The 20,164-nt window shown below is 42.5% G+C and overlaps 2 protein-coding genes across 3 annotated transcripts in view; both read left to right on the forward strand.

Moving 5' to 3' along the window:
• Positions 1-20,164, forward strand: part of KIFAP3 (kinesin associated protein 3) — a 106,045-nt gene that overhangs the window by 54,863 nt on the left and 31,018 nt on the right. The window contains exons 14-16 of one of the 2 annotated variants that reach the window (XM_070746809.1): positions 9,484-9,649; positions 17,999-18,124; positions 19,817-19,915. In XM_070746809.1, the coding sequence (XP_070602910.1) occupies positions 9,484-9,649; positions 17,999-18,124; positions 19,817-19,915 (391 nt within the window). The remainder of the gene's footprint in view (positions 1-9,483; positions 9,650-17,998; positions 18,125-19,816; positions 19,916-20,164) is intronic. The other variant, XM_070746810.1, reaches the window with a different exon arrangement.
• LOC139165815 (tigger transposable element-derived protein 1-like) lies at positions 3,602-6,852 on the forward strand. The gene is made up of 2 exons (XM_070749046.1): positions 3,602-4,581; positions 5,375-6,852. The coding sequence occupies exons 1-2, from the start codon at positions 4,173-4,175 to the stop codon at positions 6,151-6,153; spliced, it is 1,188 nt and encodes a 395-aa protein (XP_070605147.1). The 5' UTR covers positions 3,602-4,172; the 3' UTR covers positions 6,154-6,852.

A 20,164-nucleotide genomic window follows, 5' to 3' on the forward strand; every position in this document is an offset into this window, starting at 1 on the left:
TTAACCTCTATGGTTTGCAATGTAATACTGTATATTCTTTTTTATATAAATTCCCATAAAAGTCACTCATTATTTTTTCCATTTCTGCATTACTACGTTTTATTACACCTTCCTTATCCTTTAAAGCAGAGATATGGGATTTCTCTTTTCTTTTTTTTCAAATAATGTACCATTTGTTTCATTGATTTGTTCCCCCATCCCCTGATTCTCTGTTTTACAATCATCTTCATTTGATTCCATCTTTCTTCATCAAGTGATTGTAATTTCTTTTTCTTAGATAATAATAATAATGTGTTCCAAGCTCTATTTCTTGTAATTTTTAAAGTTTCTTGAATTAAATCTATTTCTTTTAATAGGCTTTCTCTTTCAACTTCCCAGGATTTCCTAATAAAAGCTTCAGTGCTAATACACTTACCCCTCATGACAGCCTTATGTGTATCCCAAACTATTGTTTGCTTAATTTCGCCTGTTGCGTTAATACTAAAAAATTCACTCAGTTCCTTTTGTAATTTGAGTCTATTTTTCTCACTAGCTGAGACCACAGGGTTATATCTCCAAATCCTTTGTTGCCTACCAACGTCTATCTCGATCACTGCTAACAGTGGGGCATGGTCTGATAACCAAATGCTTTTAACTTCTACTCTCTTAAGCTGTACCTCGGCTGTTTTATTAATTAATATATAATCAATGCAACTAAATTTATTGTGTCTTGCTGAGTAAAATGTATCCCTGTTTACTATATTTTCATGTAGGTCCATCATATTAATTTTATTTAAATGTAACTTTTTCTTTTCTCCCCTCCCTGCTGTTAATTCCAAGTTGAAATCGCCTGCTAAAATCACTGTGCCTTCTGCAAAATTATCTAATTTACGCTTTACATTCATTATGAATTGTTTTGCATTTACATTGGGGGCATAGATTACTGCTAAAGTTACTAGCTTATTATTTATTTTTCCCTTGATAAATAGCATTCTACCGTCTTTGTCTCTTTTAATATTAATTAATTGAAATAATATTCTTTGATTAATCAAGATGGCGACTCCTCTGGATTTTGCCGTCCCTCTCGACTCATAAGCCCGTTGCCACTCACCATTTGTAACTAATTTATCTGATTTCCCCCTTCCTTTATGAGTTTCTGATAAAAATAAGATATCAGCTTTACTATCCCTAGCTAGCTTCATGATTCTATAACGTTTTTTCTGTGATGAGAGACCATTTACGTTTAACGACAATAACACTGTTTCACCCATTTACATAATTTTAAATATATTTCCCCCTCCTGCAAAACAGAGCCTGCTGGAAAAATGCTTGTTGATTATCATGAATCCCCACCCTAGTGCCTCTTCCCTTCCACCCCCACCCCAAGAGGAGGCAACGAAAAAAAACTTTCGTTATCCAAGAGGCACTCCTGAATTTGCGTTCCACTAGAGACCTCCCCCATCTCTCCCCTTTTAATACCATAAAGAAAGATCCCCCCTCCTTCCCTCTTTTCCCCTTGTTGGTTAGCATAAAATACACAAAGAAGAAGTTAGTTAGTTGAGAACAATAATACCATATTGGCAGATCAGCTCAGTTCAGTTATTTATTTCTTCTTCTGGCGCGTGATTCTCGGTTCTTCTCTTTTTTCCTTCTCCTGAAGTAATTCAAGTTCCTTTTGCAGAGCTGCAATTTTTTCCTCTTTGTTCTGCTGCACGAATTGGTTGGAGCATAAACAAATCATCTTCTCCTCTTCCGTGTCTCCCGTCCCCGTCTCCTACTTCTGGCTTGCCCTTCGATGTTGATGCCTGGGAAGTTACCTTCGAATCGATCCCCAGCTGTTGAAGCAGTTTCTTCCCCTCCTCCAGAGATCTCGCCTGGAAAACTTTGGAGTCTTTAAAAACAATTACTGTGGCAGGAAAACGCCAGGGTTCCATTTTCGTATAATTGGGAGATGACGTCTCTCATCTGGTTTTTCATCTTGAGCGTTTCTGCAGACAAGTCTTTTAAAATGCGTATTGGAATGGCTTTATAACGTAAGTTTGAAATCTGCTTTAGTTCTCTGAAGATTTCTGCTGCCCTCCTTTCCGAATTAAATCTTACAATAACATCTTTTTGATCTCCTTGATTCCGAGATCCAAATACCCAGTGCGCTCTTTCAAATTCAGCTGGATCACATTTAATATTGTTTTCACTGAACCACTGGTAAATTGCTTGAATAAGATGTTTACCCTCTGCAAAATCTTTTTAAAATCCCCTCAGGCGGAGATTAGCTCTTCTTTGTCTGCCCTCCAAGTTAATTATACGTAATTCCTGACGACTCTTTCCCTCCTCCAGTTTCACAATTCTTTGATCTTGTGTTTTCGACTGCTCTTTTAAATCTGCAACACCAGCCCCAACGGCAGCTATCTCCTTTTTCATATCTTGGAGCAACTGTCCCATATTGGCAAATGCCGTTAACAATGAATCAATTTTCCCCTCCAGCTCCGTAGTAGACGCCATCTTTTCTTTGTTCTCACTTTTTCCCCCTACTCACGTTTAAAACTGTAACTTGCTCCTTCTTTTGACTCTTTTTTGTAAAGTTTTCAAAAGCTCTGTTCAATCCACTTCCTCTCAATCCACTTTCCACCAAGCTAGAGAGGGTTGTCAAGGGTTAACTTTCACTTTTCCTAATTCACATTAGGGAGCTCTCTGTAGATGCGTCTATCTAGTTCGACGCATGCGCAAATTCGGATCCCAAACCATCATTCATTAAGCTTTGATTACCACTGCTAGGTCTGATAATTATTTCATTGCCAGATACCACCCTCAACTTCTTCAGTGGTGATCAAATCTTAGAAAGTCTGTCCTAAGGGAAGGGTTAGGACTGTCAAATTGGAGATTATATTATTATGCAGCTGCATTAACATGGATTAGGGATTGGATTACATTAGAGAACATGAGGATATTAACACTAGAAGGGCATGATCTTCTATTAGGTTGGCATGCCTACCTGTGGTATGAAAAATATAACACACACACATATTTCAAAAAACATATACAGTGGTACCTCTGCTTACGAACTTAATTTGTTCCGTGACCAGGTTAGTAAGTAGAAAAATTTGTAAGTAGAAGCAATGTAAATGCAAATAATGCGTGCAAACTCATTAGGAAAATCCAAACTTTAAGGCTTAAAAAGAAAGTGGTGGGCGGACAAAGTGAAGGCTAATGGAGTGGAGACAGACAGTGAGGAGAAGCGAGGAATGGAGGTCCTAACAAAGGCTAACGCTGCCCCAAATCACTCTCAAAATCACCCCTGCAGATGCTTCCTATGCCACCCCAAATCGCTCCCCAAATCACCCCTCCAAAAGCTTCCTATGTCACCCCAAATCACATCCAAATCACCCACTCCAGATGCTTCCTACACTGCCCCTCCAGATGGTTCCTACACTGCCCCAAATCGCTCCCAAAATCACCTATCCAGATGCTTCCTATGCCACCCCAAATCACCTCCAAAATCACCCGTCCAAAAGCTTCCTATGCCGCCCCAAATCGCTCCCAAAATCACCCCTCCAGATGCTTCCTATATTTCTATGTCCAAAATATATATTTCTATGTCCAAAATTTTATCTGGTTTTCAGTTTTTGAATCTTTCAATTAGATAATCCCTATTATATGACCGCTGGATCTGGTTAGCCAATTCATTTCTACTCAGAAGAATATACAGTGATCCCCCGAGTTTCGCGATCTCAATCTTCGCGAAACGCTATATCGTGATTTTTCAAAAAATAAAAAATAAAAATACGTGCACTGTTTTTCCCGCCCGATGACGTCACGCGTCATCACCAAACTGACGTCTACCATTGCTGGTTGGCCGAAATCTCGGCCAATCAGCTTTGCCATTGCAATAAGTTTGCCCGGCAATGGTGATACAGCAAAATTTCAGCCAATCAGCGTTGTCATTGCAAACATTTCGCCCGACAATGCTGATGGACAGAAATCTCGGCCAATCAGTGTTGTTTGCTCAGCGTGCTTTGCTTTGAAACTTTTGGAACTTTTTGAGCTGTTGGTCATAGCTGTTGGTCGTAGCTGTTGGTCCTAGCTGTTACTTGGATCTGTTACTTGGATCTGTTACTTGGATCTGTTTCTTCGATCTCTTTCTTGGATCTGTTTCTTGGATCTGTTTCTTGGAGCTGTTTGTGAAGACTTCTTGGAAGATGGCACCTAAACGTTGCATGCGGGGTGGAGGCGGCGACGCTAAAAAGAGCAGGAAGATGCTGACAATCAAGGAGAAAATTGAACTTTTGGACATGCTGAAAGCGGGACGTTCTAATGTAGATGTTGGTCGGCATTATGGGATCAACGAATCGACTGTGCGATACATTCGGAAAGACGAAAAGAAGATAAGGCAAACTTCTCAGATAACATTCAACAAGGCTGCAAAAAGAATGGTGACGCCTAGAAACAAACGCCTTATGAAGATGGAAGCTGCTTTGTCTGTGTGGGTACAAGACTGCCGCAAAAAGAGCATTGCTTTGGATACGAACACTATACGAACCAAAGCGCAGCAATTGTACAACCGTCTTGAAGACACAGAAGGAGGCGATGCAGATGAGGAAAACGCAGGTGAGGGCTGGGGTTTTTTATTCTGTATTTAAGTGTTTTTTAAGGAAGGAGGGAGGGAGGGAGGGATGGAGGGAGGGATGGAAGGAAGGAGGGAGGGAGGGATGGAAGGAGGGAGGGATGGAAGGAAGGAAGGAGGGAGGGAAGGAGGGATGGAAGGAAGGAAGGAAGGAGGGAGGGATGGAAGGGAGGAATGGAAGGAGGGAGGGATGGATGGAAGGAAGGAAGGAGGGAGGGAGGGATGGAAGGAGTGATGGAAGGAGGGAGTGATGGAAGGAGGGAAGGAGGGATGGAAGGAAGGAAGGAAGGCGGGAGGGATGGAAGGAGGGAGGAATGGAGGGAGGGATGGAAGGAGGGAGGGAGGGATGGAAGGAGGGAGAGGAGGGAGGGAGGGATGGAAGGAGGGAGGGAGAGGAGGGAGGGAGGGATGGAAGGAGGGGGGGATGGAAGGAAGGAGGGATGGAAGGAGGGATGGAAGGAAGGAAGGCGGGAGGGATGGAAGGAGGGAGGAATGGAGGGAGGGATGGAAGGAGGGAGGGAGGGATGGAAGGAGGGAGGGAGAGGAGGGAGGGAGGGATGGAAGGAGGGAGGGAGAGGAGGGAGGGAGGGATGGAAGGAGGGGGGGATGGAAGGAAGGAGGGATGGAAGGAGGGAGGGAGGGATGGAAGGAGGGAGGGATGGAAGGAAGGAGGGATGGAAGGAAGGAAGGAGGGAGGGATGGAAGGAGGGAGGGATGGAAGGACTGTATGCTTTCATTCAAGTCACTTCTCTCTCCCTTTCCTGTCATTCTCTGTAGATGAAAGTGCTGGTGACTTTGAAGACCCCCAGCCATCAACATCTTCTGCTTCTTCAGCCCCAGCCACATTCACAGCAAGCAAAGGGTGGTTTGACAAATTTCAACGGCGCTATGGCCTGAAGAGTGTGTCATTGCATGGAGAAGCTGCCTCAGCAGATACAGGTGCAGCCGAAAACTTTGTCCAGCGCACGTTTAAAGATCTAATTGCAGACGGGGGTTACCTTCCAGAACAGGTGTTCAACATGGACGAAACAGGCCTGTTCTGGAAGAGGATGCCTTCACGGACTTTCTTGATGCAAGATGAAGCCAAAGCCCCTGGCTTTAAGGCCATGAAAGATAGAGTGACTTTGATCATGTGTGGGAATGCAGCAGGCTTTTTGATGAAGCCGGGGCTAATTTATAAGTCACGAAATCCAAGAGCCCTCAAGAACAGAAATAAGAATGCATTGCCAGTGTACTGGATGCATAATCCTAAAGCATGGATTACAAAACCCCTCACGCGGGACTGGTTTCATCAGTGCTTCATCCCACAGGTGAAGGATTATTTGGCTGCCAAAGGACTCAATTTCAAAGTGCTTCTCCTAATGGACAATGCTGGAGGCCATGATGACCTGGCACATGAACATGATGGGGTGCAAGTTGAATTCTTGCCACCAAACACCACATCGCTTATCCAGCCGATGGATCAAGGTGTTATCCGCGCATTTAAGGCACTTACACGCGCAATTCTCTTGGAAGCATCGTGGAAGCAATGGATGCTGATGAAAACTTCACATTGAAGGCCTACTGACGTCAGTACACAATTGCATCTTGTCTGAAGAACATTCAGAATGCCTTAATGGATATGAAGTCACAGACAATGAATGCCTGCTGGAGGAAATTGTGGCCAGAAGTGGTGCATGATTACAGGGGATTTGCTCCCGAAGAAATTCAAGATGCTGCAGTCCAGAACTCTGTGAAGCTGGCACAGGCACTGGGTGGAGAAGGCTTCGTTGACATGACACCAGAGGAATTCAATGGTTTGCTTGATGAGCATGGCCTACCGCTGACAGACAAAGATCTGGAGGAGCTGACCAAGTCAGCGAGTGAAGAAGAGGAGGAGGAAGCGGAAGCTGAACAAGCTGAGGAAGAAGAAGAGGTTGCCCTAACGCTTGAGCGGCTTGCAGAACTGAACAGAACTGCTGCACATCTCCAACGCATGGTGGAACTTTGGGATCCCAACATGACTCGCTCTATACACTTTAAGGCCTCCCTTGACAACACCATTGCACCATACAGAGCCATGTTAGCCAAGAAAAAGAAAATGTGCCAACAACTGCCCATAACTATGTTTGTCACAAAAACCACGAGGTCTGTCACACCATCACCTGCAGCGTCCATTGTAGACATGGTGATAGAAGAAGATCCCGATTTATCCTAGTTATGCTAACCCCCCCCCAAAAAAATGTAAAAATGTAAATAAATATTGTTATTGTTTCTATCAGGATGACTAAGTGTGTTATTCAATGTGTACAGTACAGGTACAGGCAGAGGTACAGTACAGTACATTAAGGGGATGGGAAATGGTAATTTGTGGGTTGAAAGTGTTGGGACTGAGTGGCATACAGAAGAATGAATGAATGACTGAGTGAATGAAATTCAAACACAGCTGAGGGCTGGGGGGTTTTATTCTGTCATTGTTTAAGTGCTTTTTACGAAAGGAAGGAAGGAGGGGTGGAAGGAGGGAGGGAGAGAAGGAGGGAGGGAGAGAAGGGAGGGAAGGAGGGAGGGATGGAAGGAGGACATGAGGGCAAACCATCCAGCGTCTAACTGGACTTGAAAATCAGAAGTGGGGGAAGTGTTCTCACTCAGAACTAGCAACTTGAGAGGGCAAAACATCCAGGTTCAAATTGGACTTGAAAATCAGAAGTGGGGGAGGTGTTCTCACTCAGAACTAGCAACTTGAGAGGGCAAAACATCCAGGTTCAAATTGGACTTGAAAATCAGAAGTGGGGGAGGTGTTCTCACTAAGAACTAGCAACTTGAGAGGGCAAAACATCCAGGTTCAAATTGGACTTGAAAATCAGAAGTGGGGGAGGTGTTCTCACTAAGAACTAGCAACTTGAGAGGGCAAAACATCCAGGTTCAAATTGGACTTGAAAATCAGAAGTGGGGGAGGTGTTCTCACTAAGAACTAGCAACTTGAGAGGGCAAAACATCCAGGTTCAAATTGGACTTGAAAATCAGAAGTGGGGGAGGTGTTCTCACTAAGAACTAGCAACTTGAGAGGGCAAAACATCCAGGTTCAAATTGGACTTGAAAATCAGAAGTGGGGGAAGTATTCTCACTCAGAACTAGCAACTTGAGAGGGCAAAACATCCAGGTTCAAATTGGACTTGAAAATCAGAAGTGGGGGAAGTGTTCTCACTCAGAACTAGCAACTTGAGAGGGCAAAACATCCAGGTTCAAATTGGACTTGCAAATCAGAAGTGGGGGAGGTGTTCTCACTAAGAACTAGCAACTTGAGAGGGCGAGGAGCCCGGAGGCGCTGGGGGGGGGGGTGGCCGGCATGAAAAAACCCCATTGCCAGCCTCCGAACTGCCGTTGCCCCACCATCTGCGCATGCGCGGCCATGGAAAACAGGACGCGCATGCGCAGATGGTGTTTTTACTTCCGCACCGCTACATCGCGAGAAATCGATTATCGCGAGGGGTCTTGGAACGGAACCCTCGCGATAATCGAGGGATCACTGTAGCTGTGTCATCATTGCCTGTTATCATTGCCTATGTATTTTGTAGCAATCTCTCTAAACTACATGATATATCATACCTTCCTGTCTCTCATCTTTTATTTCTCAAAAGTTTAGTTCATAATCACTACTTTCCAGTCTGTCCTTTGAATTTTGATAGGAATGTATCAAGCTAGACACATACAAAAACCATTTAAATCTTTGGTTGTTCTCCATTTACCTGCAATGATAAACTTTCTTGTAGCAGTAATGTGAGAATGACATGTTAAGAGAATTATTTACTTTTTAGGGTGATCTTTAATTCTATTTCAACAAGGTGGTCTTGTGCCCCAAATCTCTTTTCTTTCAAAGGTGGCATCATTCCAACCATCCCAATTCTGTTTCCATTTTTGCAAACTGGATTGCATATTGTTAGATTTATTAGATTTTCAGAGACAATCTTTCTGTCACTCTCAACAATTTTCCAGTTTAATTCATCGTAGAAATATTATTATTACTTAGGGTCATACTTTTCCTTTACATGGACTGTTCCATTTTGGCTTGCAATTGGCATTGGATTTTTTGCCTTTTAGGTAAGATTATTAGGCATCTGTATATTTTATGTAAAGAGACCATAATGAAAGGTAACAGGCTCTTATCGGTAGCCTTTATTCTTCCTACAGTCATCAGCACATTTACACCCAGCCACTTTCTTGCTTGCTCCAGCTGCACTTTGTATTTCTGAAGTTGCTATGTTGTCCTAAGAAACAAAGGAGAGCTGGAGCCCCACATGCGAGATATTCAGGGGGTAGACTATCCACCTAAAATCTTCTCAGCTAAAGAAATCCCCTGACATAAACTCTGCATGGGTATGGAATCCCATATGAATGAAGGTACAGATGATGACTCAGAAATACCATTGCAGGTGTGCAGTCTCTTCAATATTATAGCACCTTATATATTTCTTGTAAGAATAAGAACTGAGCTGCTTAACAAAATTGTTATAATTGTGCATATACATTGAATTACATATAATAAATATATCACCAGAATTGAGCCATCCATCCAGAAAAAGCAACAGTCTTCTATTTTTTTAAATCCAAGTGATAAACATTTTTTTCCTAATGTGAATAAAAAAGAGGATGGAGTAAATTGAGTTTGAAAAAAGTACAAAACTATAAACTGATTTTTGGCTGATTCAGTTTTTATAACAATAGAATTTATTAGTTTACAGCAGTTTTATTAAGCATTTAATTAAATATTTCTTATCACTGTAAATAGTCAATCTAGCAGTGATTTTGAAAAAAAAAGTATGGTTGAATTGAGTTAATGCAGTATTTCCCATTGATTTCCTAATGTTTCTTCTACATCTCTCAAATCCTGCTTTATTTGTCTTGTTTAGGATTATGTTGGTGATCTGGCTGCTCAGATATCTAATGATGAAGAGGAGGAATTTGTGATAGAATGCTTAGGAACATTGGCTAATTTAACCTTATCTGATTTGGACTGGGAACTTGTATTAAAAGAGTACAAAATGGTACCATATCTGAAAGATAAATTAAAGCCAGGTCTGTATCTTTAGCTTTTCACCAGAAGATACTACTTTATTGATTTAACATATTGAATATTCTTTTAATTCCTTTTTAAACACTGCATAATTCTGGAACATTTCTATATTTACTACAAGAATTTTTTTTATTAAGAATTATCTTATTTTTAAAAATTGTTTTATTTGCTTTGGATACATTATTTATTTATTTATTTATTTATTTATTTATTTATTTATTTATTTAGATTTGTATTCCGCCCCTCTCCGCAGACTCGGGGCGGCTCACAACAAAGTGAAAAACAATTTATAACAAATCTAAATTTCTACTAAAAACATTTAAAAAACCCCCATTTTCTAAACACACATACATACACACATACCATTCATAAATTGTATATGCCCGGGGGAGATGTCTCAGTTCCCCCATGCCTGACGACACAGGTGGGTCTTAAGGAGCTTACGAAAGGCAAGGAGAGTAGGGGCAGTTCTAATCTCCGGGGGAGTTGGTTCCAGAGGGTCGGGGCTGCCACAGAGAAGGCTCTTCCTCTGGGGCCCGCCAACCGACATTGTTTAGTTGACGGGACCCGGAGAAGGCCCACTCTGTGGGACCTAATCGGTTGCTGGGATTCGTGCGGCAGCAGGCGGTCTCGGAGATATTCTGGTCCAGTGCCATGAAGGGCTTTAAAGATCATAACCAACACTTTGAATTGTGACCGGAAGTTGATCGGCAACCAATGCAGACTGCGGAGTGTTGGTGAAACATGGGCATACCTAGGTAGGCCCATGACTGCTCTCGCAGCTGCATTCTGCATGATCTGAAGTTTCCGAACACTTTTCAAAGGTAGCCCCATGTAGAGAGCATTACAGTAGTCGGACCTCGAGGTGATGAGGGCATGAGTGACTGTGAGCAGTGAGTCCCGGTCCAGATAGGGTCGCAACTGATGCACCAGGCGAACCTGGGCAAACGCCCCCCTCGCCACAGCTGAAAGATGGTTCTCTAATGTGAGCTGTGGATCGAGGAGGACGCCCAAGTTGCGGACCCTCTCCGAGGGGGTCAATAATTCCCCCCCCAGGGTAATGGAAGGACAGATGGAATTGTCCTTGGGAGGCAAAACCCACAGCCACTCCGTCTTATCCGGGTTGAGTGTGAGTCTGTTGGCACCCATCCAGGCCCCAACAGCCTCCAGACACCGGCACATCACTTCCACTGCTTCGTTGACTGGACATGGGGTGGAGATTTAAAGCTGGGTATCATCAGCGTAGTGATGATACCTCACCCCATGCCCTTGGATGATCTCACCCAGCGGTTTCATGTAGATATTGAATAGCAGGGGGGAGAGGACCGACCCCTGAGGCACCCCACAAGGGAGAGACCTCGGAGTCGACCTCTGACCCCCCACTAACACCGACTGCGACCGACCGGAGAGGTAGGAGGAGAACCACTGAAGAACAGTGCCTCCCACCCCCAACCCCTCCAGCCGGTGCAGAAGGATACCATGGTCGATGGTATCGAAAGCCGCTGAGAGGTCAAGAAGCACCAGGACAGAGGATAAACCCTTGTCCCGGGCCCGCCAGAGATCATCCATCACGCGACCAAAGCAGTTTCCGTGCTTTCCATCCTAGAAATTCTCCAAAATTATCAGAAAAAGTTTTCCTTTCTGATGGACACCCATTTTATTGGTTATGATGAAAAAGAAAAAGAAAAGTTTTTTTATTGGAGGAAGTCTTCAGTAAAATGAATGCTCTCTTCTCCAGAAAGACAAATCCAACTTCAGAAAAAGAGATAGGACTTTATATCGGATATATTATTGTGCCAAAGGAAGATGGAGGATTGTGTCCAAATATTTAGTCTGAACAAACTTAAAATTAATCATCCTATTACGATTTCACAACACTGACTTGAAGGCATGTGTGCACATGGAGAAACACATAGGCTTTTATCCTTTGTCAACAAGTTACAGGGGGTGGACAAAAATATGGAAACACTTGACTTTTTGGCACCATAATATTTGAACATGTTCAAATCAATCAAAACTTGACATATTTTAATGTTTTTTAAAAATTCTGTTATTTGATATGTTTTTTTAAACTATCTTTTTTTTGTACAGAAATTTAAGGAAATTGGTTATAACCTTCTAGAAATGGCAGACCTCTCAGACTTTCAAAGAGGTCAAATTGTTGGTGCTCGAATGGCAGGCACTAGTGTAACAGAAAGTGCCCAAATGTTTGGTGTTTCAAGAGGTAATGTCTCAAAAGTAATGACTGCTTTTGAAAGAGAAGGGAAAACATCCTCAGCCAAGCACAGGTCTGGCGGAAAGTCGAAGTTGTCTGAGAGAGACCGTCAGACTCTAAAGCATTGTTAGAGTGGATCACAAGACCACAGCTCCTAAAATCACTGCAGAACTCAATAGACACTTACAGAACCCAGTTTCCACAAAAACTGTTTGAAGGAAGCTTCACAAATCTGAATTCCACAGGAGAGCTGCAATTAGAAAACCTCTGCTCTCAAAGACAAACGTTTCAAAGCGTTTAGAGTGGTGTAGAAACCACCAGAAATGGTCCCTCGAGCAGTGGCAAAATGTGATTTTCTCTGATGAATCATCGTTTACCCTTTTCCCTACCTCCAGCTGTGTTTACATTTGGAGACAGCCAAAAGAATCATTTCATCCAGACTGCCTTCTCCCAACCGTCAAACATGGCGGGGGGTTCAGTGATGATCTGGGGTGCTATTTCTTGGAAATCCGCCGGGCCAATGATTTCTCTTCATGGAAGAATTAACAGCCATCACTATTTAGGAATTTTGGTCGACCAAATTCATCCTATGGTTCAAGAACTGTTTCCAGAGGGGGATGCCATCTTTCAAGATGATAATGCATCAATCCATAGAGCAAGAATTGTTAAAGAATGGCACGAGGAACATTCTAATAAAGTTCAGCATCTCATCTGGCCACCACAATCACCAGGCCTCAACATTAATGAGCATTTATGGTCGATTTTAGAGATTCAAGTAAGAAGTTGATTTCCGCCACCATCGTCTCTGAAAGAACTGGAGGGTGCTTTAACTGAAGAATGGGCTAAAATTCCTTTGGAAACAATTCACAATTTGTATGAATCAATACCTCGGAGAATTGAGGCTTTATTTGTTGCAAAAGGTGGACCAACACCATATTGAAATATATTTTGATGATTTTTCAAGGTGTTTCCATTTCTTTGTCCACCCCTGTATGTTTTTTCTGTCTTTCTGGAGTTAATTCTTCCTCACCTGGTGGTTTATAAACAGCTCATGCTTCACAGCACTGCCTTTTGTTACCAACATTGAATTTAAACTACAACAATGAAAACATCCCAATCTACCTAATTCAAAAAATTATATTTTTTTTACACTCTGGTTTATTATATTATACACACATTATATATCTGTTACTTTCCTTTGCTAGAGGCAGCTCATACTCTTACTTTTATTGCAGTCATTTATCAGCACAAATGAATTAGTATTCAGATATTCAAAATTAAATTGAAACAGTTAGAAAAGATACATATTGTTCTGTCGGGCTCTCTGGTAGAATCCTCCCAAAAATTCACAGGTACAAATTTCAGACACACACACTTTTGAAAATTCAAAACAATGTTCTTTATAATGAAAATTCACTTAAACCAAGCCCTCTTATTGTATAGCAAAGAGCACTCATCTCCAAACAAACTGGTAATTTGTACAAGTCCCTTATCAGTTCTGTGATACTTAGCTTGCAGCTGTGAGGCAATTCACAGTCCTTCTTCTTTCACAAAGTGAAACACCCTTTGCCCTGGTTTAGTTTCAAAGTGGGGAAAAATCAGCACACAAAAGGTCAAAGTCAGTAAAGCAGTCACAAAACACAATGATCAGATAATCCTCCACAATGGCCAAACCCACAGGCTGCTATTTATAGCAGCCTCACTAATTACCACAGCCCCACCCAACCACAGGTGGTCTCATTTTCTTTGATAATAATCTCTCAGTTGTTGTTGCCTATGCATCGCTCTCCGCATGCGTGGCTCTATCATTAACTCTTGTTCTGAATCCAAGGAGGAGCTAGATAATTGATCTCCTTCTGAGCTGTCTGCCCCACTCTCCTCCTCCCTGTCACTCATGTCTTCTTGGTCAGAGGAGCCTTCATCAGCAGATTCCACCGGGGGCAAAACAGGCCTGCAGCATGTGGATGTCTCCCCCACATCCCACAGTCCTTGGGGCAGGAGCTGGGCCAGAGCTAACCACAACACATATAAACAAAGAATTTTTATAAAAAGACAATATTAAATGAAAGAATGCTAAGATGATTGCTTTGCCTATGAATGCAAGAAGGAAAATGACATTTGAATGGGATAAAAATAATTAAATTATTTAAAGAGATTTGAAGATTATTATTATTTTTTCATTTGCTTTTGCATTAATATAATGTAATAATATACATGTTTTTCATTCCTAACCTCTCAGTTGAAAATGTTCCAGACTTTGGATGTTCACTCAACATTGGGTGGTCATCTGAGCAATCGTACAACTCATCCAAAAGTCCATATACCGTAGATACTTTTTTTGCATTGGTTGAAGAGGTTTGGTTAATCTGAAGGAATTCATGCTAAGAGGAAGATGAAATTTCTGACCAAAATACTCCAAATGATAACATGTGCAGGTGTAATGTAAATATATGTAGATTCAGTGATGACCACTTCAGGAGCCACAATTATAGCTAAGCAACCTGTGCTGTCAGAGAAAGCTATTTATGGATGGATTAGGAAGGATTCCTATATTAATCCTGTTTCATGTGTTTAAAATAAATTATGAATCACTTTTTATTGAGCTACATGAATGATAAAATAATCCAGGGCTTCCTTCTACTTATATGCAAAACAAGTCAGTCCAAGAATGGAATGTTCTGAGGAACATTGGAACATTCTATTTTTCTTTCAGCTATGCTTCCAGTCATCTTGGGGGTGGTCCAGAGACTTTCCAGAAGTAAACCTTTTGAAAGTAAAAATAGTTCATAGTTTGAATTGGTGACAGGAGGCACAAAGGAGACAAGTGATGATACATGCATCATGATACAAATAATGCAACATATATTTTAGATGTGAGGATGGCTGTAAAAGCAGGTTTGCCATCATGATGTCACCCTGCGTTATCATTTTGTTTTTGGCTTGCTGTAGAGCCTGTTTATTATTATTATTATTTATTTATTTATTATTTAGATTTGTATGCCGCCCCTCTCCGCGGACTCGGGGCGGCTCACAACAAGGCATAAACCAAATCATAACAAATCCAAATAAATTTAAATATTTAAAAAAGTTTAAAAAGAACCCCAATATGCTAACAAGCACACACACAAACATACCATACATAAATTGTACATGCCCAGGGGAGATGTTTCAGTTCCCCCATGCCTGGCGGCAAAGGTGGGTATTAAGAACTTTATGGAAGGCAGGGAGAGTAGGGGCAGTTCTAATCTCCGGGGGGTTGGTTCCAGAGAGTCGGGGCCGCCACAGAGAAGGCTCTTCCCCTGGGCCCGCCAACCGACATTGTTTAGTTGACGGGACCCGGAGAAGGCCCACTCTGTGGGACCTAATCGGTCGCTGGGATTCGTGCGGCAGGAGGCGGTCTCGGAGGTATTCTGGTCCAATGCCATGAAGGGCTTTAAAGGTCATAACCAACACTTTGAATTGTGACTGGAAATTGATCGGCAGCCAGTGCAGACTGCGGAGTGATGGGCGAAACATGGCATACCTAGGTAAGCCCATGACTGCTCTCGCAGCTGAATTCTGCACGATCTGAAGTTTCCGAACACTTTTCAAAGGTAGCTCCATGTAGAGAGCGTTACAGTAGTCGAACCTCAAGGTGATGAGGGCATGAGTGACTGTGAGCAATGAGTCCCGGTCCAGATAGGGCCGCAACTGGTGCACCAGGCGAACCTGGGCAAACGCTCCCCTCGCCACAGCTGAAAGATGGTTCTCTAATGTGAGCTGTGGATCAAGGAGGATGCCCAAGTTGCGGACCCTCTCCGAGGGGGTCAATAATTCCCCCCCCCAGGATGATGGACGGACAGATGGAATTGTCCTTGGGAGGCAGAACCCACAGCCACTCCGTCTTATCCGGGTTGAGTTTGAGTCTGTTGACACCCATCCAGGCCCCAACAGCCTCCAGACACCGGCACATCAGTTCTGCTGCTTCGTTGACTGGACATGGGGTGGAGATGTAAAGCTGGGTATCATCAGCGTACTGAGATACCTCACCCCATTCCCCTCGGATGATCTCACCCAAGCGGTTTCATGTAGATATTAAATAGCAGGGGGGAGAGGACCGACCCCTGAGGCACCCCACAAGGGAGAGACCTCGGAGTCGACCTCTGACCCCGCACTAACACGACTGCGACCGTGCCGGAGAGATAGGAGGAGAACCACTGAAGAACAGTCCCCCCCACTCCCAATCCCTCCAGCCGGTGCAGAAGGATACCATGGTCGATGGTATCGAAAGCCGCTGAGAGGTCAAGGAGCACCAGGACAGAGGATAAACCCCTGTCCCGGGCCCGCCAGAGATCATCCATCAACGCGACCAAAGTAGTTTCCGTGATGTAATCGGGTCTGAAACCCGACTGCTGGGGACCTAGATAATCTGCTTCTTCCAAGGACCGTTGGAGCTGGAGCGCCACCACCTTCTCAACATCCTTCCCCATAAAGGGAAGGTTGGAGACTGGGCGATAGTTATTAAGTACAGCTGGGTCCAGGAAGGGCTTCTTGAGGAGGGGGCGCACGAGCGCCTCTTTATAGAGAGTTGGAAAAACTCCCCTTCCCAAGGAAGCGTTGGTAATCTCCTGGACCCAGCTCCGTGTCACCTCCCTGCTGGCCGAGACCAACCAGGAGGGACATGGATCCAGTAAACAGGTGGCGGAACTCACAGATCCAATGGCCTTGTCCACTTCATCAGGTGTCACCAGATCAAACTCTTCCCAGACAGGTGGACAAGTACGCGCCCCAGTCACCTCGACTGACTCATTGTCAGTCGACTCTGTTTCCCAATTGGAGTCGAGATCGGCCCGGATCTGAGCGATTTTATCAGCGAAAAACGTGTTAAAATCCTCGGCACTGCTCTGCAAGGGCTCCCCAACGCTCCCCTGATTAAGAAGGGAGCGGGTCACCCTAAACAGAGCGGCCGGGCGGGATTCCGCTGATGCAATCAAGGCGGCATGGTACGCGCATCTTGCCGCCTTGAGCGCCACTTTGTAAGTCTTAATAAAAGCTCTTACAAGTGTTCGATCAGATTCAGACCTACTCTTCCTCCATCGCTTCTCTAGACGTCTCTTCTGGCGTTTCAACTCCCGGAGCTCTTCGTTGAACCATGGAGCTCTACGGGGTCTAGCGCCACGGAGAGGTCGCAAAGGCGCAATCCGGTCAAGAGCCTCCGCTGCGGCCTTGTTCCAGGCTTCCGCAAGAGACTCTGCCGAACTGTGGACAAGTGCCTCTGGAATAACCCCAAGCGCCTTCTGAAAACCTTCTGGGTCCATCAGGCGTCTGGGGCGGAACATCTTAATTGGTTCCGCCTCCCTGCGGAGAAGGATTGGAGCCAGGAAGTCAAGCCGTAGTAGAAAATGGTCTGACCATGACAAAGGCAATGCTTCTAAGCCTTTTAGTCTCAGACCATTACTCAGTTGCTCGGAAAGGAATACAGTACCATGTCAGGTGCGTGCCCTCCCTCGTGAGTCGGACCCCATACTACTTGAGTCAGGTCAGAAAAAAGGAGTCAGTCAATCTGTTGGTCAGATTGCAGCTGGAACATGACAATCTGTTCCCGTTACAAAAAATTATACATACAGAATTTCTGGATTGGCATGATCTAGGAGTAAAACAAAATGTGCCAATGTTCCCTGGAATATTCTGTTCTTGGAACAGCCTGACCAGCAGTTCCCTGCTTCTTTTTTTAAATTTCCAAATGACTGAGTTTGAATCACCAACTTAGGGTGGTGCAGAAATGGATAGACTAGGGGAGAAAAATAATTATTTTTGAAGAGTCCATGGATTTTACAGTACCTAGTAATAATTCAAAAAGCTACAATAAACACATATCAGGAAGATTTAAATTTTATTTTATTCTAGTGTACTGTATTTGTAAATAGGTTCTTTTAGAATTGGTGCAATAGTTGTGATGACAAATTTTATGTTCAGTGTTCATGTTGAGTGATACTTGAAAACTGAGCCAGCATGTCATGTCAGGATAACAATAATAGTGTCCCTGTAGTTTAACAAGGTTTGCCCATATTTTGAGAGAGCCTGTAAAAGTCTTTGAACAAAGTAGTTTGCATTTCAGTGGGGTGCTGTAATATTGCTACTCTATTAACTTTACTAGGTTCAGCAGAAGATGATCTTGTCTTGGAAGTGGTGATAATGATTGGGACTGTATCAATGGATGATTCCTGTGCAGCACTGCTAGCTAAATCAGGAATTATTCCAGCACTTATTGAACTACTGAATGGTATGTAGCAAGTGTTGCACACTACTTTTTGAATGTTTGCTTAACAATTAACAATTACTGTTCCTCAATTTTTATTATCAAAATTTAGCAATACTGTGCTGGAATTAAAGGTTTAATACAATGTTAGGAAATTTCATCACATCTGGCACCAATAATGAGATTGCATTTTACCTAATAAAATAGTTTGGACAGTGAACAATTTTATAAAAGAAATTAAGGCTAAACTCTAAGCTCACATCTTAGAGTTTAAAATCCAATTTATTTTGGTTAATCTTCTTTTAAGAAGGCATCAATTGTATCTGAAATTTTGAGATTTGAATTTCAGCCCTGTCTTTATATGATGTGATTTATAGCTGAGGACTACCTGCCATTATTTATGATTCTCTTGCTGGTATAGAACCAATGTATTTGTGTCCCAAATCCATATTTCTGGCATAATCCTGGGGGGCGGGGCGGGGGGGAAGACACTGAAGAGTTGGCAAAGGAAAACATTAGTTTATTTTTTAGTTTTCTTTGTACATTTTGTGTATCATTTTGCACAATAAAATGTTGGCTACAATTTTAAATTATAAAATATAATTTTACTCTTAAGATTCCTGCTCCCATGATGCAGTCTTATACAAAGAATGAAGAGCCAAGGAAGCTTTAAAGATTGGTGGGGATCAGTGCCTAGGACCCAGCAGGACAAGGGTGTCAAAGTGGGGGCAGGTGGGGGGAGACACATACCAAACTATTGAGATATCTGTAGTCCCATGTCTGAACTGCGAATCATCTGTATAAAGGCTGTAAGAACTGCGTTGAAATAGAACTACAGATATGAAAGGCACAGAAATAAGATGCTAATTCTGTGATGGAATTAGAACTACAGATATGGAAGGCACAGAAATAAGATGCTTAAGGGAATGTTTTCTTGGGATTAACAATCTGTTTAGGAGTCCACTGGTATTGAGTAGACCAGAAGTATATGATGAGTTAGTACAGTCCCACTTACTCAGCAAGAGGTTTGGAATCATAATCATAAGTGGGATTATACTAATTATTTTGTAAGGTCATGGTATGGTCTTAAATATCCATCTTTTCTCCAAAGCAGTTGCCTTGTTAGAAATTGATTTAAAATTAATTTTTAAATAATGACATGGTAGTGGTATTTTTTTTGATTACAGAAAACCAGTGAACTAAATGTATTCCATTCATAAGGGATCCCAATTCTTTCTGTCATATTTCTTGATGAAAACTGAAGTAAGATGGATTGATCAAGAAAGATGTTGGGTTTTTTTTTCCCTCATTTGAAATGAAATGAAATTCTGGTACAACAAATGTAGTTCCCTCTTTAGACAATTTGTGGTATATTTTCTTGCCCAAAGAGAACAGAAGAATCTGTATATTGGGATTGCATTGAGATATAATATAAAGTGTGTGTATTTGTATGAGTAAAGGAAGCAGGTAGGGCAGGTACGTAATTAAAGAGAGGCCACCTGCATCTGAAAAAGTTGCCACTGCTATACATTTAACGTGGTTTAAAGCTTCCCATTCTTTTGTAATTAAAAGCAGTGTTCATTAAATATGTTTTAAAAATTATTATTCCTAGTTTTAGTAAAATGTGTACATAGATACTATACATTCATATGGATTAGATTGCTTGTACTCAGTGATTTAAAATATGACACAGGATAACCTTCCCTCTTTTTATAGCTCAGCAGGAAGATGATGAGTTTGTGTGCCAAATCATTTATGTGTTTTACCAGATGGTCTTCCATCAAGCCACTAGAGATGTCATCATCAAAGAGACTCGTATCCTTGATCAACTGTTCCTTTGCTATTAATGCCCTTTCTAGAAAGACAGCTGGAACTGGCATTGAGAATACATGCAGTAACAATGAACCCTCTCTTTCTCTTTCTCTCGCTCTCCCCTTGTAACTCAATTCTATCCTAATATGGAATTGTAATGACCTATGGGATTTTCGTTTTCTGTCCCACAACAGAACTCGTGAAACAGATCAAGCCTATACAGTGGAACCTCAAGATACGAACTTAATTGGT

The sequence above is a fragment of the Erythrolamprus reginae genome, chromosome 3 (assembly GCF_031021105.1).
Source record: "Erythrolamprus reginae isolate rEryReg1 chromosome 3, rEryReg1.hap1, whole genome shotgun sequence".
Classification (NCBI taxonomy): domain Eukaryota; kingdom Metazoa; phylum Chordata; class Lepidosauria; order Squamata; family Dipsadidae; genus Erythrolamprus; species Erythrolamprus reginae.

Excerpts from the sequence above, each read along its gene's own strand:
- LOC139165815 (XM_070749046.1), top strand. The coding sequence starts at position 4,173 with ATGGCACCTAAACGTTGCATGCGGGGTGGAGGCGGCGACGCTAAAAAG. Across the intron at positions 4,582-5,374 it reads TGCAGATGAGGAAAACGCAG|ATGAAAGTGCTGGTGACTTT; the intron begins GTGAGGGCTGGG and ends CATTCTCTGTAG.